At 35.9% G+C, this 23,223-nt stretch overlaps 1 protein-coding gene across 1 annotated transcript; it reads left to right on the top strand.

Annotated features, from left to right (window-relative positions):
* The first annotated feature begins 3,389 nt into the window (after positions 1-3,389).
* On the top strand, positions 3,390-22,198 carry LOC144448430 (homeobox protein DBX1-B-like). The gene is made up of 4 exons (XM_078138675.1): positions 3,390-3,834; positions 4,596-4,709; positions 15,710-15,909; positions 19,849-22,198. The coding sequence occupies exons 1-4, from the start codon at positions 3,522-3,524 to the stop codon at positions 20,134-20,136; spliced, it is 915 nt and encodes a 304-aa protein (XP_077994801.1). The 5' UTR covers positions 3,390-3,521; the 3' UTR covers positions 20,137-22,198.
* Positions 22,199-23,223: the final 1,025 nt, after the last annotated feature.

Here is a 23,223-nt window from a genome sequence, read left to right as displayed (position 1 = left end):
GACATTAGAGTTAGGGATGTCAGAATACAGGATAAAGTTAATAAAGTGATGGAGACTGTGACACTAGGGTTAGGGATGTCAGAATAGAAGATAAAGTTGATAAAATACCTGTAACAGACTTTAATAAGTGTGACATCGTTATCAAATAAAGGTTGGGCTTAGTGCCTTTTAGGTATGCCTTATTGTTACTCTACCAGAATGTCATGTGATAAAAGAGGCATTCACAACCACCTCCATAACCTGACTCAATATCCATGTCCAATATTTAATTTATATTGATATACGTGTTATCCAAAATAAATTGGTTCAACTATTCATGGCTAGATCTGTGAAATGGATATTACGTAGATTGGATAAAGATGAATAAAATATTGTTTTATACAGAGATTAATAACTACTACAATGGCGGTCAGTTACTCTGGAACAGAATGTTGTCCGACACAACATATCTTACTAAAACTGATTGCTACATTTCACCAACTACGATAAACATCTTAACAACATTGCTAAATTTTTGTTTGTGTTAGCTAACTTTCGGTGATAGGCACCCTTATATGGATTAAAATGTAACAATTATACTTACACGTTTGACGCGATTTACGATACAATGTAGCAATGTTGGTTAGATTTTTGTTGAGGCAGACGACAAAATGTAACAATGTTACTAATTATTAGTAAGATTTCTGTTGCGCAAGATGACGGGGGTTTTTCAGGTTAACTGGATTCTATTTGGAATACTTGCAATCTTGAGTGTTTTAGTGCCTTAAACCAACTTTGATAAACTTTGAAAAAAAAAATATTTGTAAGTGACATACTGCAGCTAATAAGGCCAAGGGTCGGTTTTCAACTTACATCTGTGAACAAAGTGCAAATACGTTATGAATTTAGAAGCAAATTAGAGTCGTCAAATATGTGATAGATGTATTTAAGGCTGGGGTCAGAATTTACGGCAGGGAGAAACGGGGGGGGGGGGCATGAAAAAAATGAGGGTTCAAAGGGGTGGCATGAAAATTCTGATGGTCTGAAAGGGGGCTAACCATGCGAATGTATATGTGTATGCCTTCCTCTGTCTGTCTGTCTGTCTGTCTGACTGTCTGTCTGTCTGTCTGTCTGGCTGGCTGGCTGGCTGTCTGTCTGTCTGCCTGTCTCTCGGCTCTCTCTCTTTCTCTCGAATATATTTTGAACAAACTAATTTCTTCCCAGCCACCCTCCCTCCCCCTCCCTCAGTAAATTCTGACCCCAGCCTAAAGAGCCTCAGGATAGAAAAGCGAAACTGTTTTAGTCCCCGAATTATTATACCCCAACGTGATACCACGATGTAACTAAAATTGCTAAAATTTTCTTTCAAGAGTTGCCATTACCTCATGAAATTATGCACAGTTAACAACGTGCATTTCTGTATGTGCGCGTGTTTATGTGACAACTTAATCCCTTTGTCCTTCAACTCCAACCAGAACATACAACCCATCCTGTGACCACACTCCTTGTACATCCCGCATTTAAACAGTTGATACCCCTTGTGTATATTCATTGCACGTGAGAAAAAGAGTGCATGGAGATTCTACACGGACGCAAAATACCACCCAATGGCTCAGAACAACAATTCACAAGTGACGGGTCTGAGCCGAAAGTATAACAAGCTTTCTTTATCTTTCATTTGTCATTATCATTTTGTGTAAATCTGAGGTTAACTCTTAGTGAAGTTAAAGGCCTGGATCTCAATCATAGGTTCTCGTGTTATTCTGTCTTTAATGTAGTCATCAAGTCACACAGGATCAATTTTTTGTTCTGGACTAATCTTTCCTATAGCTTTGTCAGACAACCTTTTTCACAGCTAACTTGTAATCCTAATACGAAAAGGGGCTTTGAACGGTGTTTCAGAAGAGGACAGTTTCCTGACAGTAGTTCGATTTAATCATAGCGGTACACTCTCAACCATGGTCAACCACCACTGTACCAATATATCAATCACGCCGCTACAAGACTCCAAAGTACAGTATTAATCAAAGCGTTTAACAAATGTGTTAATTGAAAACTAATTGTATCTTTCACTGTGTCTTAAAAGAGTAAATGACAGATCCAGGACACCAAACAGTGGCGATCTCTGAGTTTCACAAATACAGCATAAAAGTGTATCTGAAACTTTACAAAGAAATTCCCAAAACCACTTTATGGTACAAATCGAAACCAAATCGTCATGTTCGAGTAAGTGACCCATCCTTTTCTGACTTTTGTAGGCTAGATGTAATGTTGAACAGAAGTCATTGTAATGTCTTTCTTTTTGAATCTTGTAGTATAATTTGGTTTGTTGTAGTGATTACTAGTAGAATCACACCAAGTTCTATAAGGTCGTGTTACTCACTGATGCGGTACTGAATTTTATATTCAAAGAGGGATATAAATGCTTTGCCTTCAATTCATGGTATTGTTCGGCAAGTCATACAATTTATTAACATTGTGTTATATTTGGTTTGTTTCTTACATTTGTGTGGGTTTTTACTATAAATGCTACAAGGGAATTATGCTCAGTTTCGCCGCAGGCGGTCTTATACGACAAACAGAGCCTTTCCGCAGCACAAGAGCGCCACTTCGGAAAGCTTATTTAGGTACCTATTGTTTACCTCGGAAGTCGTTTTGGTTTTGTTTGAAAGATCACACACGCAAAATTTATGGACTCGGTCTACAATACAGAGAATCCATACAATGAACATTTGTGGAATTCTGAAATATTTGACAATGTTATGTTAAGGAGACTTTTTGAATATTAAATTGCGGAACTCCAATGGCATTAAAATTGAGTCATAAACTATATGAGATTTTATTAAAATATGCATAACAGGAAAAAAATCAAACTTGCAAGCAATTTGAGTACTTTTAATTTCATTTTCGTAAACAGGTGCTGAACAGTTATTACATGGAAAATTGGTTATAAAATTGTTTAGCGGATGTTTTTTGATTTAGTAGAGTTATGTTGATGTTTTATATTGATGGTGATCATGGCAATAGTTGTTATGGTATTGGAACTACTGAATTCATTGGCATTGGGAAGCTGTCCAAATGCTGTACCATTGCCCCGTGATTAATTCAATGAGTCCTTCAGTAGCCGATTTCGAGTCGTTCTCAATGACCATTACATAGGAGGCGTTCTTTCCAATACGCGACAAAAGCCAGACACGAGTGATGAAAAAATTATGCCCGCCCTCTTCTCTTTGGTAGAGCTATAGCAAACATGGCTACAACCGAGGCAGTGGACCAATCCCCGCCCACTAGCGACTGTCAATCAAAATGACGAAGCAATGACACCTGTGAATGGATAGTGTTGATAAACCGGTCCACAGTGTATCTCATATACAGTGTGCCAAAGCATTGATACTGTGGGTAACCATTCAAAGAACAGTGGATGAGTGTTGGGAGACAACTTGTGTATGTGGCGAAAATATTGTCACGGTCACGTCCCTTCTAGCTTTACTGAAAGCGAAGTATATTACGACCTTGGATAACACATTCGATTTTGTTCCACTATGTTTCACAACGTACTTGCACCTTCTCCCGTCTACCAAAACGTGTTCCGTCCCCCAACAGCCCCACCGCCACCAACTTCAGCGAGTACATCTTTCTATGTGGAAAACCTACTTCGGAACAGCACACCGACTTGTTGTATAGCAAGACCCATACCAACAACGCAATCCGTTACGACGGTACCCACTCTATGCATGAACTCAGAATGCCGCACATGTACCTCGACAGCTGTTTCGACCACCGCGGCAGAAACTACGGGAACATATTTAAAATTTGGCGTAAATGCAATTCTTTCGTCGGCTACGACGTCCACAGGTGAGACGAAGTCAAACTTTCTCATTTATTTCAGTGATGTTAATTTCATTTCATTTGATTTGGTTTTATGATGGGTCTATGAATTGTATTGCTGACATTCATTGGCCGGATTAACATCAAATGGTGAGAGGTGATGGATTTCAATGAAACATACACAGCTATCGGCAATTCAGTATACAAACTTAACGTGCAATATGCTACCAATAAAACGTATTGCAATGTATACACAACCTAATTGTTGGCCAAAGATCAACATTTTACGGATTTCTACTAATTCGTTCAATAAACACTATCTTACTTGATGGGTTTTCGACACCTTATGTACATTTCTGGTTTTCAACTCCAAAATCTTGAATCAACATTGAGCGAAATTTGTTAATATTATTTTTTTTTTGTACATTTCAACGTAGACGTCTGTGATTTCAAGCCCAAAGTGACTGGTATTCTTATACGGACGATGCTTGTCTCTCCTAACCAGTGTAACTCTTTTGTCGAAGTTAACTCTACTTTGATAATTGACCTTCAACGACAAAAATAATACACCCTTAGTCAGAACACAAAAGAAGTTATCTTTTCGACTCTTAAAACATTTCACCAACTTCGAATGTTAACTAAAACCAATCAATTTTATTTGGAAATGGATTTTTACAATACTTATATTGAGACTGATTAGAAGTTAATTATTTAATTAAAGTAATATTTAAATATCAGTAAAAAAATTTATGTGATGTTTTAACATTTCATACTTAATGTTCTTCTAGGTACAAACTCAAGTGCGTTCAGTTCCTACGCTCCTGCCAAACCAATTCCAAATCTCCCCAGACCATTTTATGATTCGCCGCTACAACCGATAGCGAGAAGTCCTTACTTCCCAGGTAAATATACCCGTACGTTGCTACAAATCTACCCCGACTTGTTTCACTTAAATCGAGCTTTGCTTTCAGTGTTTTCTTTTCAATGGTTCTTGTTTTTCTTGGTCCATTGTGCCTTTGACCGGATAATTAGTTAAATGTGACCCATCAATGGTTGTTTATTTGTGACTAAATGGACATGTAGTAATTGAGTTTCATTTGAAAGTTAACACAGTCTTGGTAATTTGTAAAACCATATCACCGTTCACAGATAGCAGTGTATACGAATTAAATGTTTCGCTTCGCATTCATTGGTTGTTGCGTTCAGAGCGCCAGAAGAGCGTGTCGACCATCAGCAGAACTCCGTGAAACTTGGGGGCGTCCTTCAACTTGCATCACTCGTCAGCGTACGGATTGATAACGTAACAACCTGAAATTCCCCACTTTCTTTATAGAAGCATCGAGTATTTTCACATTTGCCGCCTAATTTTGCAATTTTACTCTTCTAAGAAAATCAAGCTGCACTATTCCTTGCATCTCTCAAACTACTCGACTACACGTCCATACAGATCGATATGTGTAGATGGTGCGCCATTTTCACTCCTCGATTTCTCTAAAACTAACGAGTTTATTTAAAAGATTTTATAAGACAAACGGACTTTTAATACAGTAAAGAGCCACTTCTACTTTCTACCAATCTCAGCAATCGGTGCTCGTTAGAGGGTGCCGAACGATAGTTATCTTACAAAACGGAGTTCACATTTTAACAAAGACAAAAACATACACATCGATTGTAATTATAGTTGGGTATTGTGTGTTTGGTTTGAACAAGGCTATAGTCGTGTCTCACACGTTGTACCCCCTCAGAGACAATCTGGTAGACGAGACCCCCTACTTACATGAAATACCAATGAAAAAGATAAATATCAACGACCCCCTGCAGTGATTAGCCAAATCATGATACATTTCCCATACCATATTTGGAGAAAGGCTTGCTACTGTGGCCACTGTACTTACAAGTCGTATTAACTGTAATTTGCGGCACATTGATAAAAATATTGGGTTTTTCTTTGCAAGACTATTTATTCATTTACTCTGAGTCAATGGTTTATTAAGACGTGATTTTTTTTGTTCGGCAATTTATTTATATTTTTTATTTCATTTGTTAAATCATCAATCGTTGGTACAATTCTGATATATGATATATGATATATGATATGATGTGATGTGATATGATATGATGTGATGTGATGTGATTTATGATATGATATGATTATGACGTATGAATTTATATGATGCAGTATTATAATTTATATTATATTATTTTATAATTTATATCGTATATCATATCGTGAGTGTTGTATCATATCACATCATATCATATCATATCATATATATTATCATATCATATCATATCATATCATATCATATATCATATCATATCATATCATATATCATATCATATCATATCATATCATATCATATCATATCATATCATATCATATCAAATCATATCATATCAGATCAGATCATATAGCATATCATATCATATCATATATCATATCATATCATATCATATCATATCATATCATATCAAATCATATCATATCAGATCAGATCAGATCAGATGGTATCGTATCGTATCGTATCATATCATATATCATACCATATCATATCATATCATCATAAATCATAAATCATAAATCATACCCTAATTAATACCAATCTATATCGTCAGCATACCATTGTGTAAATGTAATATCATTTCATATCTCAATGGAGTATTAAACCATATGCTGCAAAGCACAGTAAAAAAAATCATAAGTTTTGTCATAGATTATATAAATCAAAATTTTTGGTTTTCCCTTTCAATTATTGTAAGAGGATTAAAATAGATATTTACTAGATTTATACATTGGTACATACATACATACATACATACATACATACATACATACATACATACATACATACATACATACATACATACATACATACATACATACATACATACATACATACATACATACATACATACATACATACATACATACATACATGCATGCATGCATGCATGCATGCATGCATGCATGCATGCATGCATGCATGCATGCATGCATGCATGCATGCATGCATGCATGCATGCATGCATGCATGCATGCATGCATGCATGCATGCATGCATGCACGCACGCACGCACGCACGCACGCACGCACGCACGCACGCACGCACAGACAGACAGACAGACAGACAGACAGACAGACAGACAGACAGACAGACAGACAGACAGACACACACACACACACACACACACACACACACACACACACACACACTACTATCGATAAGTTATTCTAAACAATATAATTCCTGTTTCAATCGAAAAGTCCTCAGGTCATCAAATGTCTCCAATGCTTGAAAAAGAAATGTGTCATTGAAATTTGATACTTTCAAACTTGTAGTACAGAACTTGCCTCGTTTTTTTTGTATAGAACTAGTCGTACTCTTAAACGTGAGTCGGATGTCACATTGAATATACACATAGACCAACGGTTCACTTCATTTCATTTCACTTCACCCATTAGATTTATTTGGAAGTAAATATTTTGAATTTACACCTGACACAAAAAATGAGAAACTCTACAACAGCAAACTGTTTTTCTTAGAATAAAATAAACAGATCATTATGTGTTAAAACGAACATACAGGGTATACACATTCATGAAAGAGTACGAGTATTGTGACTTACTGTGAATATGAATCGCAATAAATATCATATTTTCCAAAAACAATAAAAAATCATTATTTCTATAAAAATAATAATAAAAAATAACAAAAAAGCGCGTTTTTAGTATTCATAAAAGAATAGGTATGGATCGTGAACTACTACTAATAATATGAATAGCAATAATTATGTATTCAAACCCAATATGGTACAGGGACTTAGGGCTTCTCATAGCGTTAACGATATGTTTTGATAATGTAATAATCATACAGCAATATACAGAGAGCATGGAGAGTGTTATCTGTCGACACGCACCTACCTTCACCATAGAAACAATATAACGTGTAGTTAGGGAATGAGAGGCCGACACATCTGTTGTTGCTTCAAATACCAACAAAGGGATTAATTTGATTGAGATTTACATAATGTAGAAGACCTCTTCGATAGTTTTCTCTCAAAACCGATAATCCATGTGCAGTCAACAATAGACACTGATTCCTGGTACAAATCGATGGTTTTGTTGTACACCAAAGAAAGAGACATTTTGAACTCAGCGTCCATTTTCATTGCAATTGAACATCTAAGTTTTGTTCATTTTTCGCAAATAGAATTGTATTCATTTTTAAAAAGTTTTATCAGTATATAAAATGCACATAAAGAAATTAACAAATCATAACATTTCAATCGTTACAACGTTTTTGTAAACATATTTATGCATAAAACCAATAATTCTAGACTCAAGGTCACGTGATGTTAGTGTTGAGTCAAATGTGCGGATTTTACATTCTAATAAACTGTGTATAGGGTCACGTCAATCGTATTGAAATCATACGGTCACACATTGATATTTTTAATAAGTTGACATATTTCAAATAATGTTCATGAAACATAAATCAAATGATAGGTAATGTTTACAATCTCACAAACATTTAACTAAATCCAAACAAATCATCGTTTTATGTAAATCAATTTTTTTTCACTTTTGAATATAGATATGGTAAAACAGACATATTTGGGTGTTTTAAAACAACAAGATTGCGAATTATAAAAATGATATGAGATTTACGACAATTTATGAAACAGTTACACATTTTGAAATACACAATGGAGCAAACCCAGACGATTCAAATTCCTATTCTAAAAATATTCCAAAATAGTTCCAAAATTTATAAAGTTGTGAGTACTATAATTTTCAATAATAAAAATGTTGTTGATTTTTTTTGTAAATTCTTGGTGAGATTCATTGAATGCAAACCTTCAAATAAAATTGATCAGTAAATATATACCAACGTCTGTCCAAAATAATCACATTCATTATTATTTTCATTACAAATGTCTGTATTTTACACATAATTTGATAATGACCACGTAAAAGGACACGAATACGTAATCCAATAGTTCTGATAACTTGTGCATTAGTGTAGCTTTCATTAAAATTCTTCTTTGCTACTATTAGTTCCATACACAGTAATAGAGACAGGATTATAACATGGACACTAGTTGTTATTAAATATAGGAATGTAATATGGGTTTTATTTATTCACTTTGTAATGTATTCATGTTTTGTCAAATATGAATTATTATCTGTAAATCCATACGGTCACGTTATTAATCTTATCCTGATTGACGTACCAGATTTGATAGACGTATTAATACACAGGCTTAAAATGCTAACATATATTTAATCCCAATATCTCTATCAAAACATGTTACCATTTTCCAATATATTGAGGTTGATTTCGTGTCAAAGGTCATGCGTCAATGGTTATAATTTTATCGATTTTTATGGTCATACCTAAGTATTTTTGTGACATAGACAGTTCAGTTTTAAAACATGTATACTCAATCATACACAAACTCTCTTCTTCCACTTTTGATTGGCAAACAAACACGTTTTGAACAAATCAATTCTTCTTCAGTTTCTAAACTGGGTCTGACAGAATGGTCCAGACTCGCTGGGGGTCATTTGGATCATTTCTGTTAGATCCTGTTTAGGCACTGAAGAGGTACAAGTGATTTGTTTGACACATGTCTCTTTGCCAATCAAACGTGGAAGAAGAGAAATTTTGAATGTTGGTGTTTCCATGGCCAGCGTACATAGTGTTAACGTATAACCATGTCTAACAGAGGTTAGAGATCACAACAAGAAGTTTAATATAAAGATGAAGCCATGACGTAATTCATTAGTTACTAACAAATAACGTCACAGTCTTAAAGTAACACTAGCTGTAACAGGAGTATTACTTGTTTCATCAGAAAATCAACAATATATTCACTGAAAATAGTTAAAATACCAATAACATGAAATCCATTTCATCCATAAGTTGTAGAGCAACAGGTTGAAATCATGGCTTGATAATTTTAGGGTGCGGACCTAATAATCATTTTGATTAGATTATTGTACTATATTATGTATACAGCTATATGATTACGTTTACCATCAGGTGATTCAATACTATTCAGGGTGTATGCTATTACGATTTAGTCATTATTTCTACCAATTCAAAAACAATTTTTCAGTTGCTAGTGCGGTATGTCTTGTTGCACATACTATTCCTATTAGTTAACATTAATTGATTTTTAAATAAGCTTAGGGTGTGCTCTATGTCAGTATATTTTGTAAAACACTGATTTTAACTGAAAACACATCGGTCTCGGTTACAACTGTACCACTTACATTTACTTTGTCAGGTGAAAGAATCAAATACAACAGAAAATGACTATTGTAGTGCTCAGATCGACCAGACGTTGGTGGTCAAAACATAGCATTTGACGGCGGAAATCAAAAGCGACACACAACCAGGCATATTTCAAAACAGAATTGTCGAAAATATCACAAACCATATGAACACATCAAATGACAAACCACAATAGTGTAAATCCTACAAAGCTAGTTTTGATTTCTACCAGCATGTAAGCTAATATCATTAACTAGTATTATATTGTCTCGAGTGTGAAACTGTAATCTTAGTCAAACAATATTCTGTGAATATACAGTTTGTTATGGGTCTTGTATTTTACATAACTGTGGAAGTCTTAAACAAGCGTATATATCATGCGTATATATATATATATATATATATATATATATATATATATATATATATATATATATATATATATATATATACGTGCTAATGGACGGACAGACAGACAGACAGACAGACAGACAGACAGACAGACAGACAGACAGACAGACAGACAGACAGACAGACAGTGAGGAAACGGAAAAAGAAACCAAGCAAATGTTTATCATAACACGAATCAACTATAAACCAATATAAAGTAGTCAAACTCTGACTAATATATATCTAGATATTTCAGAATCAATGCTGTAGTTATCATTTCAAATTGTAGACATGTTAAACTCAACATTATCCACGTTTACCTACATTGGACTGACATTGGTGGCGTTTTGGATGAAATCTGTGAACCTTTTTACTCTATTATGATATTAATGTTAGGAATAATTACATCGTCATCATATTTTTGTATACCTGCACGATTCAACTGTATTTTTAAAACAGTTTTGCATCTATGGGGCTTACGGCACCGTTGTAAAAACTTCATGGCCTTTTTGCGGCAACAGTAGAACGCACTTCTTCCGCGAGAGTGGGCAGATTACTCCGACTAGCGACGAACGGTTTGATGAGAATTTGGGGCCAACCTTGGAAATGTCACGGGCCAGCAAGAGCCCTACTTAAAATTGACGTTACTTTGTAGACACACGGTAGCAGGCATAATGATTAGTCAAAAGGCACTCGTGCCAATCTTTTACCTATTTGAAAACCACCAAAGTGAGTACATGAATTCGTATAAGAGACATTATAAATAAATCGCCAAGCCACTAAAAGCTTGCCCTCACCTACAGCGTTGCTGTTGACAAACTTTGAAAGACTGATTATTCAACACAGAAAGAGACTTTGTTTGATGTGGGTGGTTGGACTTTTATTCGTGTACTCACAGTCAAAGTACCTAACGTGCTTCTTTATGGTACTGTGTACAAAGCCCCATTCAAAGCAAAGTTTGCTTTCGTCAACTTCGTTTGCAAAACTGATCACACTCAGCTTCGAGATTCCGTAGACCACAACCGTTAACTGAACAAATTTGTGTACAAGAAAATACTTTGGCAAAAAAAGATAACAAAAAATACGAATGTAACATTAAAAAATATTTCTTAAACTCAAGTACTTTTCGAGGGGAAATAATGTGTGTTATATACACCATGATGTTCTTAGAATCAGACGAATACTATAGAGGGGAAAACGTTCATCTAATGTACTATCGCTTTAACCCAGAAGACCATCTGTGTGATAATTTGAATCCAAGGTCACTGGCTTGGTCGGAGTTGTTACAAAGTCACCCATCAATTAAATATAGAGTTGAAACCCCCAGTAGCAAAGACATATGTGACACAAATATGGACGCTCAATTAGTTGCAGTTTTGTGAGGGCATAGTCATTTTGAAATCACCGTGTCGACAGCAATTTATCATCTAACTATCAAAGTCTGTGTGCTTTGATTCTGGATCTGGATCTCCAATATGATGTGCAAAAAGTCTTTTTTATTCAAAACATAGAGACTTGTCGTCACTCTATGCCCAGAAAGAACCTGTGCTCAAACAGAAAGGGTTAAACAGTTTTCACATTTGACAAAGTATATAACTTTTGTTTATTTTTGGGTAATATTCCAAAGATATCTCGAAAATGACGAATACTTTAACCGGTTTGACGACATCATGTGCCAAATAAAAAACAGCAATATTTTGTGAGATAAAGAATGACCAGATTTCAAATTTGTTTCCGATATATGTTCATATTTTTATAATTATATATGGGAATGGCTCTGCTTTTCAGTGTTTCTATTTCATGGAAATGAAGAAATATTGGCAGTGATTTGACTGATAAGTTTCGGGAAAAGGGTTTCTAAGACTCCATTACTGAAATAAATCCGTATTTTTGTGAGGACTACACAGCTTTCTTTGAGGTGTCGAAACGATTCATACATATAACTATTTGTTAAAAAAGAGACTTTGCTGGCAACCTAAATAAAATGTCGTTGTCTCTGTATTTGTGATATTCTATTCAAGCCAAATTTTAGAAATAAAGAATTGTGTTATGAGAGAAGAGACACATTTTATTTCTATTTCTTTAAGTTCAAAGTTATACTTGTAATTCACAAATGCATGTGCTATAAAATCGTCTTTACAGGCTGATTTGCAAAAACTGTAACATTTTTCATTTGAAGTTGCAAAATTTGATGATGGACTTCGGAACGAAACATTAAGGCGCGAAATTAGTCGATAAAAGAGCCTATTTTTCTCCAGTCTATTTGAATTCATAATATTATTCTACTGTGACACAATTTCAGACGTGTGAGGCCTTACTGGTAGAAGTGTTAATCCTGTAACGTCAGCAATTTTTCAACTTTTTTTTTACTTAGTACATCTTACGCACCTTTAGTCGAGGATTCTAGACGTTTTTGCACTCGTTTATTGCAGAATATTTGATGAACTAAAATGTTGACGTTCAGCTGCCTATGTTGTCGTTTATCCCGCCAATTGGATTCAACCCCCATTCGAAAACTTGTACTACTATTAAGAGTGTGTTTAGTTTTATAATTGTACATGTACCGAGACAAAAACAACAATACGTTTTATGTCCAACTGATTATGTCCTCTTTAGAACCACAGTGTGTAGTTTATGGTGAGTAAAGACCACGTCTATAAATAGACAATAGTGGTGCCTTCAAGACAACATGGTTTATTCAAACCAGTGACGACAAATCATTAAATCTTGCTTTACGGTCCTGCTACCTAACACCACAGTTCCTCAAATCGTCCACAATTTACAATTCTTGTGAAGCGTTTGCTATTTGAAGGAGATCCACATTATATATTTGTTATGAGACTGTACCTTCAAAAGAGCTGCGATCATCTCTAAGTTTCAAAATCAACACGTAATTAACAGTACAGCTTAGGGGTGGGCATTTGATGGGAACCGCTTAGTAAAGAAACTCCAGGCAAAGAAATCACGACATTCTGAAGTTTTTGATCGGTGACATTGAACTCCCAAATGACGAAACTTTAGATTTTAAAAGGTTAATGATTTTCTCATTGGCCGAGTCCCCAAAGGCGGTGGGGTTTTTTTTGTTCACGATAACTATAGCAGCCAAACAGCGCGCACCCCTTCTGCTCACTTGACTAATTTCGGCTTTCAAACTCAGCGTTTTTTGTAAAACAGTCGAGAATGATAACCGACCACCATCTGTCAAATCGTAGTTCTACATTCATTTCATGTTGTTTTTGAGATTGGTCTGGATGTAGGTTGAACTATCGGCTTAGACTCTATGATTGACATGTGTTATTTCGCACATCACCCATGATTTAATTTGTCCCAGGTAATTTGTAACTCTACCCGTGGATACAACTGACCTGACGTGTACATAACACTTTTGAACACGATTCTATGATGGCATAGTTGATTGGCGTTGACAAATTTGTTAAAATTGTTTGAAGCAATTTATCAAGTGTGTTATTGAAACCATACGACAGGGTGCACCGGTGGACATTCAGCGCAAAATACGGTCGCCTCACTTCCAAATTAAAACTTAAATACCACCGGTATAAAAAAGCGACAGCTCTAACTACCCGCCTAAAATCTGAGATGTAGTTGTAGAAGTGATACTCAAATAATCTGTTAAAAGATTACATTTGACTCAAATGATAGGGATAGATAAAGTCAACTTGACACGGTGCACTAGAGAACGCTGTCTCAATTCAAAACGATTGCACGGACACTGGTGAACATACGCGCCAAACAACGCAGGGTCATGAAGGCCACTTTTGTAAAGGCATAATTCGGCGGGAAATATAGGCAGACGACGGGAGGATAAATTAGGAACAATAGACATCGGATCCATATGTTGTAGCGAAATGCACACATCAATCTAATAATACTGTTATTGATTCGGAATATAATAACTTTTGAATGAGTATAGTGTTAGTCGAGTTTTTCCGCTAATAAAGTTGTTAACTCGCAATTAAAGGTAAAAAGCTTACGCTTTGAACAGTTTGATGCCGACCAGTAGATAGCATTATAACCACTGACGTATTAACAGCCCTCCGGCTACTGTAGTCACGAGCTCGAGTTATCTCCCGCCGAATTGAAAAATAAGAAAATATCGTTTGAATGTAACTTTTTCGTAATTCAGAAATCGGTTTTGGAGTGGGATCACGAAAATTATTTTTCTGATGACAAGGATGTGAAAAATGTTTTCTTTACTTACGTTTTTTTTTAATTAACTAAATTTTTTTAAAAATCAACTTGCATCTGAAAAAGAGGACATTTACCAACCTACTTGTAAATAGAGCAGAGTGTAGATACTGTGTGTTAATATGGAAACGCCAGGAGTTATCTTCTTCATATGTTCATGTGAATGTACTATGTGATGTACTAAGTGTGGCTGTGGGGAAGGATATATGCTGTTATGCTTTTAGTTAGCAAGACATTATTTCCTAGGATCAACTTCGTTCAAAGCGTATACCAAGCAACATTACATCGATACCAAATGATCTTTTGCTTGAGTAAATTTCTTAATAAATTTCACCGTGATGCTACTATCGAACGCTTGTATTTTTGACAAATTAATTTCAGTCCATCTCATTGAATTTAATTATAGGGTTGATTTCACATAATTTTCGCCAAGAGATAACACTTTTTTTGACGAATCATAGCCGACTTCCAAATGCGGTAAAGCGACTATGCTTTCTCTGCGCTCGTTCAACTTGAACCAGTGCTGTCGAAAGTTGCTGCTTCGCATTGTCCATGGCGGTGAGAACCCACAGACGTGAGTCGAAGCAGTTAGACCGGCTAAACGAGATATAGATTTATGTTTAACGGACACTCTCCGGTACCTAACTGTTGCGGTCGCCATAAAATTGACACTTCAATGGGCCACAATTATTTATTTATCGTCGGCATTTGTTTTATTTTGCCGAGCCTTTAGGCACTGCTGTGATGACTGAAAAGTTCTAAAAGAGGCTTTGGTCTGTGTACATGATAAAGAGAAATGAATTGCTTTTTCAAAAGTCATTTATCAACGTGTTTAAACACCCTTTTAAGTACGTGTAGTAAACTTGATAAAAACCAACTAGTTTCAACGAACAATATCACCGACGCCTTTGTCATTCGCTAAGGTTTTCTATTCTTCTATTATTATTAACGGTCTTCTATTGTTTAACAAAACCCTTTTACTGGCATCTGTTGTCATCATACTTCCCCCTTTTCTTCTTCCTTAGCGTCCACGGTCATTCCCGTTCCGGGTACGTATGCTTGGCCGGCAACAGCGAGGGGGAAACCCCGGAGGGGTATGTTACGAAGAGCCGTATTTTCCGACGCTCAACGGAAAGGCCTAGAAAAGAAATTTCAACAACAGAAGTATATCAGTAAACCGGATAGAAGGAAATTGGCGGCAAAACTCGGACTTAAAGATTCCCAAGTAAGTGGTATGATGTGTTGACTGCACATAGTACTACTCGATGACAGTGTTACGTGAAATAGTCGGACATGCTGTTTGCTGTACGTGTGTGTGTATAGTTGTATGACTGTTCGTGACTTTTGCCATGGGCGGAGAACTCAAAGGTGTCACGCTGTGTGTTTCGACGGTGTATGATGAAAAAATAAGCTGTAAAAGGGTAGCCCATGAATCAACACTGTATTATCGTTAGTCACCAGCATTACATAGTGAATTTCATTATTGTGATTTTTTCCCTCATAAATTTTGACAGGCGACATAATGGAGGGTGTGGTGCTTATGGCATTTACTGAGGGGTTCACACAAGGGGAGGGAGTGGGAACAACACATCCTCGTTTTTGTAAATTTGAATAAAACATTCGTCGATAAGTACCAGCAAAGAGTTCAGTGCACTTTACAATATTACAGTTGCAATGATTCTGCTTGTTGTTGCCATTGTGATCACCATCTACCTTTCTAGTTGTCACTCAACATTGCATCCACTCAATAATTACTAAAATTACGCACAAGTTTAAGTTGAATATCATTCTAGGGTGCACTCACATGAAATATTGATCATTGTGTGTAATTCCAGTGGTGAACGATTTTTAGTGAAATATAAGACCGTATTGTTGTGGTAACGGCTCCCCAGGTCCCTTTGCCAAATGTTCCCTTTTTACGAGATTTTAAACGGACTGACGTATAGTTCTTATCTGTTCTCTAGGGGACAATGAATCAAATACTACAAAGACAATAAAAATGATTGTTTGATAACGACTAAACGTTCCAGTTATTGTAACATGCCTACGTGATTTATATTGAATCATCTCAAGCACGTGACATCAGGAAATCAAAATTTCATTTCGTAAATTATCGTTTGAGTATTTACCGTATGTTTGTAACTATGCTCACTAAAATAAGAAGCAGGGTTTTTTTGTTGATTTTTTTTTGAAAAAAGGGATTTTTCGTTGTTTTCGTTCAATTTTTAATATGTAATGATGATGCATGTGATAGTTCCATAATAAAAAAATGAAATAATGGTAAAGAAGTCGTCAGTTCTGTCGTTATGGAGTATAGCACCAGGCTGACACTGTATGTCAATAATCCAATTGGAGTAGTGTATGTTGTTTTACACGATAATTGTTATTACTATAATTGGACCGTTATCGAATTAAGCGATCTAATCTTTCGATGGCTGTTTAGTAACTCCCTCCCTGGATTCAGTCTTCAACCTGTTTATTGACAACAGTCCAGGAACCAAGAAAGAAAACGTGAATATAATTATTCAAACTATAGTCACACATCATACGATATTAGAATCGGTTCACGAACAAGAATCGTATCTTAACAAGGCCAAACTTGATCAAAATTGAAAGGGTGAGAAAATCAGGGAAAATTAATATTTTGTGCAAATAATGTAGGCGGAAACGAGCTTTGTAAGCCTACTGTAACTGTTATAACATAAACTGTGACAATCTTTTAACCAACTTGAGTTTATCTCCAATTTCCGAACTAAATTATTTGTCCAAAAATAATCGGTTTGTCGTAACTTTTCGTCGAATTTGAACTTCATTTCGGATTAATACTATATAAATGATAATTTCCAATTATGTTATATAAAATATTTAGAATAATTATGATAATTTGTCCAAAATGTTTGACCGAAAAGGAATGACATTTTTTCTTTAAAATATGTCAATGGTCGTCATGGTGATGGAGTTCAGGTCAGTTCATTTCATGGTATTCGTACTTCTACCTCAGTAATTGGCCAGAAACGTGATATGGCTGTATATCCTTACAGCTTCCGAATGTTCTTGAGTTGGGAATTCGAAATAAATGTGTTAAGGGCCTTAGACTGTAACATGATTTTGGGCTGTACATAGTTGTCTTTTCACATGAACACGTACTTTTAGTAATCAAGCCATCGAAACAAAGTTACTCTTCGGTAGCCACAGGTAAAGCTCCAAACTTGTATCTCCGCAAGACATGGTAACGATTTCATAAAAGAATTTCCATTGGGTACATACAAATGTTACACAATCATGTATACGTGTATGATATTAGATTCGTATATTTCTGTTTCAAATATCGGGAAGAAGGGGATTCCAAGTTGTGAGTGTGTTTTCTGTGACATTTCGCTTTTGTCATTTCAAACCATCTAATACAAGTACTAGTAGAGATGCCTGCTAATTGGCTCAACCCGTAAGAAATATTCTTTGCCACTCTTTAATTCTCTTGCTTACAAGTTTTTAACTTCAAAATTCGTTACAAACGAGTTTATTTTTGCAGTGAAATATTCATGTACCTTCTGTGCACTGTAAACAACCATAGAAACGAAAGTAGTCGGTACGGTACGTTAGTTTTGTGTAACTGTTACAATAGTCGTTCGTATGCCAGGCGACGTCCCGTCTATAGAACTTTGAACAGAAAGGGACTGAAGAGGTTCCCGCCAAAATCAAACGAACACAAATTCTTGTTTCTCCGTCACTTTTGCGACATTTTTTTAAAATTTCTTTTGGACAAATTGTAGAAATCAGCCTGAGTTTGATATTGATACCAAAATTTTGTTCTAAAAAGATCACGTGTTACAACTTGAAACATTTCAGTAGAATCGAATCGAATTCGAACCTACAGTACATCTCACTTTACGGACAGTTCAAATGGGGAAACAGCATATGAACACACGTACGGGCGTAATATCTCATAGAATTTCGAAGGAAAATGTCGCGGATGGTGATCGTGGCTGCCGATTTACCGTTTTTGAAAAGAAACACACGTAGCATAGAAAAGTTTGTTATTTTGTTTAATCAAATTAAACATTAACAAGGGCACATTTGGTCTACTTTTATAGTTAATGGAAAAATCCAATAAAAAAATCGACCATTCTGAACAGGGAGAACATAACACAATTGTCAAGTTAAACGTGTGGATTATGAACAGTTAAATACATTTTTATTCTAGTCAATCGACCGTTTGATCGATTTACATACTAGTTATAGAAGTAAAAGTTGTGCTTTTTACAGCGTGTGAGATTTAGTCTGACCCACAATCTGGCTATCATTTTGGTTATTTCAAGTAGAGTAAATAAAATATACTCAATTTATTGATTTGCATGTGATCAGTTTAATACTTACCGTCTGTGTTGGATTTTGACAAATGTCACGCCATTTTGCAGTTGTATATACAGCCTTTATGCTTGGTCGACGATTTTTTTTGGTCTATTCCGTACGTTTGGTTTTTATTTGTCTTTTTGTTTTTGCGTTTACGTTGTTTTATTGACATCTTCGCTAATATGATATTGTTGTCCGTTGTCAAAAAGATGGGATTCCAGAATTTAATAATGAAAAGAAATTGACGGACATTACTAGATCACGGGTACTTTGTGTTACCGCTTCTTACAGTCTTCGCGTCATATTGTGTTTTGCAGCAGTGTATTACTAGTATGTTGTGTTACCGTGAATGGGTGTGGTGTAGTGTGGTGTGGTGTGGTGTGGTGTGGTGTGGCATGGTGTGGTGTGGTGTGGTATTGTGTTTTGTGGCACACGTGCGATTCACCTATATTAATGTATGGCATTAAGAAATTGTTTTGCATTATTCGTTTGTCTATATTTTTTTATTTGAATTTTCCAAATGTATCAATCTTATTTTAACTTAGCATCAAAGTAGTGATTAATTATGAATCTATGTCAAGGGTCAAGGGTCAGGTCATGTACTGAATACGTGATTACATTTACAATAAAAATTACATGACAGTGTTTCCATCATCCTGCCACGTTACAAATATCTGTAGCGGAGGATGTGTGCGTGTGAAATTTACAATCGATTACTGACGTAATTCAGTTGATATGAAATTGTTGTAAAGCTTTCTCCCGCGTATTTGTAATTGTTACAAAACTTACACTGTCTTTTTTCTTTGGATTCCAGGTGAAAATATGGTTTCAGAATCGGCGAATGAAATGGAGGAATTCTAAGGAGAGAGAACTTCTATCATCCGGGGGTTCTAGAGAATCAACACTTCCCAACAAATCGAACCCAAACCCTGATTTAAGTGATGTTGCAGAGGATAAGAAAAAAGACCTCTCAGACTCCGATAGAGAATTGGATAGTCCGGTCAGTAGCCCATGCGTTAGCCCCCTTCCAGATGAATCCCATGATGCATTGCAACTTGAAAATAATGATGATTCGGATGAGGAAGAAATTAAAGTTTTGTAGTCACTGTAGAAACGCGTCTTTATTCGCATCCAAATGACGTCACTGTTTGTACCATGTACCAGCCACGTCTCTAGTTGCCAAGGTTACCAGTACTGTTCGCTAGATGGTCGGCACCAATTGGTTTAGTGGAGATCATGTGACCTCAGAGGCTCAGTACAGTTAGTGAAAAGAGTAGCAACACGACAGTACTATACGATTGGTTGCTAAGTGACGTTGAGTTGATTTGATTGGATCATGTCAGGTAGCAGGAACATCAATGACCTGCTGGGATCAGTCTTGAGTGTCAGAACATCGAGAAGTGACGTCTTCTATCCAATTCAAGTTCAAACTCAAGGTCAAACAGACTCGTAGTACAAAGTCAGTCAGTACTTACGTCATTACCATATCAAAGAATGGCAAACCATGTCTTCCATCGACTCAAACCATTGGACGTAGTGATTTTGTTGCGTTTTTTTTATACATTTGTTTTGCCAGGCAAACTTTTGAATGGACATTCTATACTTTAGTTTTCAGTACGTGTTATCGGACGTTCGCCTCAAAGAACATTGTCACAAATTATTTAATTCAGAAATTGACCTCTTATCAGACCTTCAAGTGATTCTATTATTAGCATTAGTTTGCTACACATATTTAACTGTGTCTTCTCAATTTCGTTAAAATAAAAGTAACGAATTTCAACTCAGTCATGACTTAAATTCACGCATGCGTAGACTGCATGACCATGATGTTTGAAGACAGCGAGTAAAGAAAAGCTCATTGTATTGAATGATAGTTACACAATACACGTTTTATCGTGTCTAATAGACAAGTACATATTTCAAATGTCCGTGGGAAGGTACGCGACAAGGAACAATCCAATTAAAGCTAATATTATATGTATTTGCTGCCACCCAATCCTGATAGACAGGCAACTTTTGAATGACTTCGCCAATAAAAATTCTTTTCCTTAAAGCCATTTTATTTCTTTAATTCTCCTTCAGATTGGAAACAAAAGAAAGGGAATAAATACTGTTGTATTAGTAGAAGGCTTGGAGTGGTTACAAGTAAAACTTAAGGCGCCATGCGTATTAGGCTCACCTTTCAGTAACATGGCAAATGACGTATTGTCCATTTGAACGTCTTTAAATACCACATTAAAATATCAACGTTGAAAGACACAAGTTTGTTCATAGTCTTTAAATTGAGATTGGGGTGGAGTGCTTTTTTTACAAGTCAAATACCGTTACACAGAGTAAGATGTTAAGTCAATTTAGTTTACTTTAATGCTTACATAATAGAAATGCTGAAGTCACCTGTAAGTCATACGAAGTGGTCTTCCCATGTGTACAAGTGAAAGACAACGAGTAGAGCATATTTAGGGGTGATGATGTCCCGCCACCTAGTATGTGAGTTTAGCTGCAAATTTGGCAACAACGACCTGTTAATAGCTGCATTCTACGATGCACAGCTCCGTTCATCAACTCTGTTTTCATTACGCATTGCTATAGAGTCTTCCTGTAGATAACTTTGCGGCTAGTGTTACTATTAATCTCATCTCATTCGTCTGATAATTTCCCCTTTGTTCCGTTTCACTTATTTTTCTTGAGGTTTTGACCTGTGAAGTTAGTGCTTACACATAGATCATCTTAATCACACCTTTTCAGTTGCTGGTTGTTGAACGCTTCTACCAATCCCGTGTTCATAAACATATACTACTGGAGTGACAGCGTTGTCCATTTCTGATCAATACATATCCACTTATTTCAAGTTTGAAATAAAACGACCCAGTTTCAGATTTTCAACAAAGACAAAAGAGACAGTCTACATGTATATATTATGGTTGCCATAGTAACACATTTTGTGAGAACTCCTGTAAAACACGGCTAGATAATCCAAAAAAAAATGTACCTTTCCTGTCCAAATACATTCTCTTTTCATTGTCAAGGAGAGAAAATTATGCAAACTTTAAAATATTTTACTTGCTCATCTATGATGCGTTCAGTTCTTTAAATTGTATTTTTTTTTCAAACTTAGAAACTGATTTGAGTACATTGAAATGAACATATCGTATCAGACAATTGCTGTGTGACCACGTCGATGTTGCCATGGCAACGCGATACAAGTTATCAATTCTATACATCTGATTAGTATGGCCTCTTTGGTCACGAAGCGATTCTTTACCATATTTATACCTTGTGGCGTTAATTTTGATGTAAAATTAAAATCCCATTTCTTAATTTATTTATGACAGTATTTTAGCATATACATATTGAAACACTGTATATTATTTTAATAAGGTTAAGTAAAATGAAAATTTTGGCAAAATATGTCGAGTGTCAAAGTTAATTGACCGTATGTTTGGTTGTGATGTGACGTTTTTGATGATGTGGAGAGAGAGAGAGAGAGAGAGAGAGAGAGAGAGAGAGAGAGAGAGAGAGAGAGAGAGAGTGTGTGTGTGTGTGTGTGTGTGTGTGTGTGTGTAGACAGGAGATGATTGCAGACATATGCCGACAGAAGTGGACAGTGGTTGCCAGTGAACTATGGATAAAGAGGGGCAGATATCGAATCAGACAAATCGGGGGGGGGGGAGTGTGTGTGTGTGTGTGTGTGTGTGTGTGTGTGTGTGTGTCACACAGTTTCAGATGTATCGGGATACATAGAAGGTGAGAGTTGTCATAATTTGGCTTCAGTAGGAAAAGTGTAGACACGACAGTGTTTAAGGGCGATGTACTAAGCTATGTGTTGGATAACTGGGTTCACTGTATTGTGTGATCTAACGACATGGTAGAGTTGGATAGCAGACATAGAGCTGCCATAGTGTATTGAAGTAGTCTTAATGTGAATGACATCCAAACAGTATTCAAGTAACAGTCACTTGAAATGCCCCGATCGTTCATTCTCATATCATTTTTATTAACAGTTCATTAGCTCGAACTGAGCCATGCTACTGGCATTCAGCGACCGAGTCAATATTGTTTCACTAATTCAGAGCCTCTCAACAAAATAGCTATTTTGCCCGCCACCATATTTACACAGGTCCATATTTTCACAATTCTTTACAATTTAAATTTGTGTGCAACTCAGACCACACGCTTTAGTGGAGTTAGT

This window comes from Glandiceps talaboti, chromosome 17 (assembly GCF_964340395.1).
Source record: "Glandiceps talaboti chromosome 17, keGlaTala1.1, whole genome shotgun sequence".
Classification (NCBI taxonomy): Eukaryota; Metazoa; Hemichordata; class Enteropneusta; family Spengelidae; genus Glandiceps; species Glandiceps talaboti.
Note: the sequence above shows the minus strand (reverse complement) of the source record. Positions and strands in the feature narration are given on the sequence as shown.

What these genes read in the sequence shown, in the direction of transcription:
- LOC144448430 (XM_078138675.1), top strand. Translation starts at nt 3,522, where the DNA reads ATGTTTCACAACGTACTTGCACCTTCTCCCGTCTACCAAAACGTGTTC. An exon ending in GAGAAGTCCTTACTTCCCAG is followed by an intron (nt 4,710 to 15,709) that starts GTAAATATACCC and finishes CTTCTTCCTTAG; the next exon opens with CGTCCACGGTCATTCCCGTT. An exon ending in TCGGACTTAAAGATTCCCAA is followed by an intron (nt 15,910 to 19,848) that starts GTAAGTGGTATG and finishes TTTGGATTCCAG; the next exon opens with GTGAAAATATGGTTTCAGAA.